This window comes from Colobus angolensis, unplaced genomic scaffold (assembly GCF_000951035.1).
Source record: "Colobus angolensis palliatus isolate OR3802 unplaced genomic scaffold, Cang.pa_1.0 Scaffold220, whole genome shotgun sequence".
Classification (NCBI taxonomy): Eukaryota; Metazoa; Chordata; class Mammalia; order Primates; family Cercopithecidae; genus Colobus; species Colobus angolensis.
In genome coordinates, this window is record NW_012115378.1 from 5895226 (window position 1) to 5901057 (window position 5832).

At 44.2% G+C, this 5832-nt stretch overlaps 1 protein-coding gene across 1 annotated transcript in view; it reads right to left on the reverse strand.

Annotated features, from left to right (window-relative positions):
• Window positions 1–5832, reverse strand: part of RNF125 (ring finger protein 125, E3 ubiquitin protein ligase) — a 59790-nt gene that overhangs the window by 17136 nt on the left and 36822 nt on the right. The window contains exon 5 of the mRNA XM_011943725.1: window positions 5226–5316. Within this exon, the coding sequence (XP_011799115.1) occupies window positions 5226–5316 (91 nt within the window). The remainder of the gene's footprint in view (window positions 1–5225; window positions 5317–5832) is intronic.

The following is a 5832-nucleotide window of genomic DNA, read 5'->3' on the forward strand; positions in this document are numbered from 1 at the left end:
AGGTGCACAACACCATGCCTGGCTAATTTTTTTTTTTTTTTTTTTTTGAGACGGAGTCTCGCTCTGTCGCCCAGGCTGGAGTGCAGTGGCACAATCTCGGCTCACTGCAACCTCCGCCTGCCGAGTTTACGCCATTCTCCTGCCTCAGCCCCCTGAGTAGGTGGGACTACAGGTGCACAACACCATGCCTGGCTAATTTTTTTATTATTTGGAGAGGTGGGGTTTTACTATGTTGCCCAGGCCGGTCTGGAACTCCTGGGATCAAGTGATCCTCCCATCTCAGCCCCCTGAGTAGGTGGGACTACAGGTGCCATGCCACCACGCCCAGCTAATGTTTGTATTTTTAGCAGAGACGGGGTTTCACCATGTTGGCCAGGCTAGTCTCGAACTCCTGACCTCAGGTGATCCACCTGCCTTGGCCTCCCAAAGTGCTGGGATTACAGGTGTGAGCCACTGCGCCCAGCCTTTCTTTCTTTACTACCCTTTTTCCACATCAGTACATCCTGCTATGTTCTAGGCACTCTGCCAAGAACTGGGCATGCAGTGTTGAACGAAGGACTTAGGTCCCTAACTCCATAAGCCTAATAAATTAGAGGGAGAGACAGACATGAAATGAATATGCAATTATAAGTTGTGGTAAATACTGAAAAGTACCGGGGAGAAAAGAAAAAGCTGAAATTAATTTAAGTGTCAGGGAGGGCTTCCTGGAAGAAGTAAAATTTAAGCTAAGTTCCAAAGGATGAGTAAGAGCCAGCCAGTGAAACAAAGAGCACCTTGAGGCCTGGCGCCGTGGCTCATGCCTATAATCCCAGCACTTTGGGGGGCCGAGGCAGGGGGATTGCCTGATGTCACAAGTTCGAGACTCAGCCTGGGCAACATGATGGTGAAACCCCGTCTCTTCAAAAAAAAAGAAAAAAGCACTCTGGCCGGGCGCGGTGGCTCAAGCCTGTAATCCCAGCACTTTGGGAGGCCAAGATGGGCGGATCACGAGGTCAGGAGATCGAGACCATCCTGGCGAACACGGTGAAACCCTGTCTCTACTAAAAAATACAAAAAAAAAAACTAGCCGGGCGAGGTGGCGGGTGCCTGTAATCACAGCCACTTGGGAGGCTGAGGCAGGAGAATGGCGTGAACCCAGGAGGCGGAGCTTGCAGTGAGCTGAGATCCGGCCACTGCACTCCAGCCTGGGCGACAGAGCGAGACTCCTTCTCAAAAAAAAAAAAAAGAAAGAAAAGAAAAAAGCACTCTGGACAGAGAGACTAGCTGGAGAGCATGGTTCTTGCTAAAACATCTTCCCTTTACAGAATAAAATACATTTCTTTCAAAAGTAGTCTCATTAATGCTATCTACATTTAAGGAAAAAGAAAAAAAGTGGTCTCGTAATGCAGTCTAAAGCATGCTGTTTGTGTCATCAGCTTCCTTTGAGTCTAATATTCCAGAGATAGAATTATTTAAAAAAAAAAAAAATTACTGAGCTTAGTGGCTCATGCTTGCAACCTCAATGCTTTCAGAAGCCAAGGTGGGAGGATAGCGTGAAGCCAAGAATTTGAGACCAGCCTGGGCAATATAGCAAGATCTCATCTTTACCAAAAAAAAAAAAAAAAAAAAAGAATTATCCAGTTGTGGTGCTGCACACCTGTAGTCCCAGCTACCCAGGAGGCTGAGGTAAGGATCACTTGAGCCCAGGAGTTTAAGGTTACAGTGAGCTACTACTGCACCACTGCAGTTCAACCTGGGTGATAGAGAAAGACCCTGTCTTCAATTTTTAAAAAATGGCAGAATATAACAATATAATTACTGCTTGACAAAAAGGAGCTATTGGCTCTTAAGGCTGCATAAGAAAAGTCAAAATCCCCTGATGTTTTTTACATACATTTTATCATTCTTGAGCAGCTCAGAAAGAAAAGACTGGTTATCTTGTGGTTTGATCTCTGAGTTATCTAATTATTTTTGGAAGTCAGAAGAATCATTTACCCAGGAAATCTCTAACTGCCAGGAAACCTCTTATGTGAGGTAGGTCAGATAATGTCACTGATCTTATCTGCTTGCAAAACCTGTAATCCAGTCCTTTAAAGCAACAATTCCTGGTTAACTTCCACACCCATCCAGAATCAGCATTGGACCCAGCCCTCCTTGCCCAGGACTTCCCTCAGGCTGTTTTCACCCACATGTCCCCATTAGGGATTCCTAAGCATGTGAACCCCAGCTATACCACATATCTGTCCCCTGCCTTTTCCTAACTATGGGGTAAATCATGACTTCTAGTGGCTCTAGATCCTTCAGAGTGACATGCTAAGCTCAAGAGTGAAACACTACCACAGGACACCTGAAGGTCTTGTGCACCTCTAGAGAGCCCTAGGATATTACAGAACCTTGGATTTCTGAACAATCTGCTCCTGCCATGACAGCATCCTGGTCTTTGTGGTGAGATTTTACCACTTCACTTCCCCATCCTCCTCCTCCCCGCCACCCCCCAACTCACACCATCACCCCATGTGGGTTCTCTAACTGTGAGAGGACATCACTTCCTCTAAGAAATCTTCTCTAGGCCCAATTTTATAGAATTGAAAAGTGTAGTGAACCTCCACTATCACCACCACCCTCTTCTATTAATGGAGTGATCGCGAGGTGATAGAGTGCTTACTTTATTATATGCCTGATTGATTTACTACCTGTGAAAAAGGTATGAATGTCATCACTATCCCCATTTTACAAATGATGAAATAGTGCAGACAGAATTTAATAGACTTCCTGGGATTAGAACCAAGCCTATCCCCTTTAAAGCCTAGGATTTAACTACAAAATCCCATAGGCAATCTGATCCCACCATTCCTAGTTTGGTTCCCTGCTTAGGTCAGCTGTCTTCAATGACCCTGAAGACCTGTAAAATCACAGAGGACCTAGTTTCATGGGCCACCTTCAATCTGGGCCAAACTGAGCAGCACGTGGACTGGATTTCTGCTGGAGCAGGGACACAATACCACAGAACTGACCAATCTGTGGCCAATCTGTGGCCTGCCCCAGATTGCTGCTTAGATGCAGCCTAGGACCACAGTCCAGAGGGCCTGGCATTCTTCCAGCCAAAGCAGCACCCTGGGTACTAATGGTCAGGGTTCAACCTTCTTCATAGAGTTGCTAGGAGACAAGAAAGTACTTAGAACTCAGTAAACTCGATGATAGTAGTCACTATCATTCCATCCTTATGCTTTCTTCTAACTTCCTCTAGCTCCCCAGGGACCTATTGTGAAACAACTCCCTAGCCCAGTGCCTCCTACAGAGCAACTTGAGCAGGAAAAGCCCATGACCATCTCCTCTGCTCCCTCAACATCTAACAAGCTCCTACTTAGCCATTCCAATTGTCAACTCCCTAGGCCATTAAGATCAATAACAAATATCTCTGCATGCTTTTCTCTTGAACTTGCTATAGACCACAGGGGTTTCCCACGCAGCCCTGGAGCTAGATTACTGTATTCAAATTCTGTCTTTGTTACCTACCTACCAGCTGTGTGACCTTGTATGATTGACTTAACCTCTCTGAGCCTCAGTTTATCATTCTTAAAATGGGGATAATCATCAAGCCTATCTCATAGGATTGCTGGGAGGATTTTCTCTGTCTCTATCTATTTTTCTTTTGAGATAGGTTTTTTTTGTTTTTTTTTTTTCTTTTTGAGACAGTTTCACTTTTGTTGCCCAGGCTGGAGTGCAATGGCGTGATCTCAGCTCACTGCAGCCTCTGCCTCCCAGGTTAAAGTGATTCTCCTCAGTCTCCCAAGAAGCTGGGATTATAGGTGCCCCCCACCACACCCAGCTAATCTTTTAAAACATATTTTTAATAGAGACGGGGTTTCACCATGTTGGTCAGGCTGGTGTCAAACTCCTGACCTCAGGTGATCCACCCGCCTCGGCCTCCCAAAGTGCTGGGATTACAGGCGTGAGCCACTGCGCCTGGCCTCAGACAGGTTCTTGTTTTGTCACCCAGGCTGGAATGCAGTGGCACGATTTCAGTTCACTGCAACCTCCGTCCCCTTGGGCTCAAGCAATCCTCCCACCTCAGCCTCCCGAGTAGCTGGGACTGAAGGTGCATGCCACCATGCCTTGCTAATTTTTGTATTTTTAGTAGTAGAGATGGGGTTTCACCAAGTTAGCCAGGTTGGTCTTGAACTCCTGGTCACGAACTCCTGGTCTCAAGTAATCTGCCCACATTGGCCTCCCAAAGTGCTGGATTACAGGTGTGAGCCACTGTGCCCGGCTGTATATATCTTTCTCTTTATTCTCTATTATCTTCCTATCTATTATCTATCTACCTACCTAATATACTTATGTTTCAATCTCATCCACTTTCTGAAAGGATTTTATGGAAAAAACCCTAAAACTGAAAAACCTCTAAAAACTTATATAAGAAAACAACACACACCCATTTGTGTATATATTACATAAAAATACATACTACATAAAATAATCTTCAAAGTATCATTTTACATTTGTTGAGCCAGGGTAAATTAAAAATAAATGTTCCTAATTATAGCCCATTAAGGTCAAAGTGGTTTACTCATAGATTGCTGACACAAATATAAATTGACTCAGACTTTTTGGAAAGCACTTTAAAATTACATTTCAAGAGCTATTAAAAAGTCTGCATTATTAATTGCAGAAGCAATAATGTAAAGAATTTCCTCTTAGAAAAATTCCAGTATAAGGAAAAGTTTAAATGTACAAGAACAGGAACTCAAATTCTAAAAATTGGTAACAATCCAGGCCAGGAGTGGTGGCTCATGCCTGTAATCCCAGCACTTTGGGAGGCCGAGGTGGGCAGATAACGAGGTTAGAAGATTGAGACCTCAGCCTCTCTAGTAGCTGGGATGACACGTGCCTGCCAATGCACCCAGCTAATTTTTGTATTTTTACTAGAGATGGGGTTTCACCATATTGGCCCAGCTGGTAAACTTAGATCTTAACTGTGCATTTTGGATCATTTTAGTTGATTACGCCCATGATTACCTGTTAGAGATAATGTGTAATTTCATAAATGAGTGATTACACATTAGTCATTCTTATCAGTTTCAACACAACACTTTCACATATTATAAATAGTCATAGAGTTACCATAACCTTAACATAAATCATTATCCTTTATAATATATCTGTAGGTAGAAGTCTACTAAACGGCTTTCCTAATGTGTCCTGAATTCAGATACTGCTGTAATACATGTAACAAAAATCCTTACCACAGGCCTCCTTTCCGATCTGTGATGAGTAATACAGTGATCCAGCAAGCTGTCTTCATCCAGTTCCCTTTGACAAAAGGGACATACACACCTGGAAAGAACACAGAATACAAGTATTACTAAAATGGTTGGCAACTAGATAGTAGTCACTTTTTTTTTCTTTTTTTTGAGACAAGAGTCTTGCTCTGTGGCCCAGGTTGTAGTGCAGTGGCATGATCTCAGCTCAATGCAACCTCCCCACCTCCCAGGTTTCAAGGGGTCCTCCTGCCTCAGCCTCCCAAGTAGCAGGGATTACAGGCCCCCACCACCACACCAAGCTAATCTTTGTATTTTTAGTGGAGATGGGGTTTCACCATGTTGGCCAGGCTGGTCTCAAACTCCTGACTTAAGGTGATTCACCTGCCTCGGCCTCCCGAAGTGCTGGGTGGATTACAGGTGTGAGCCACCACACCTGGCCACGTATCTGGATTTGGACTAGCCACATTTCAAGTGCCCAGTGGACACATCTTGGACAGCACAGATAAGGGACAAATATTCCTAAGTGTACATAAGGATTTAACACGGTAGCTGCAGGTCACTTTTCTTTTTCTTTCTTTTTTTTTTTTTT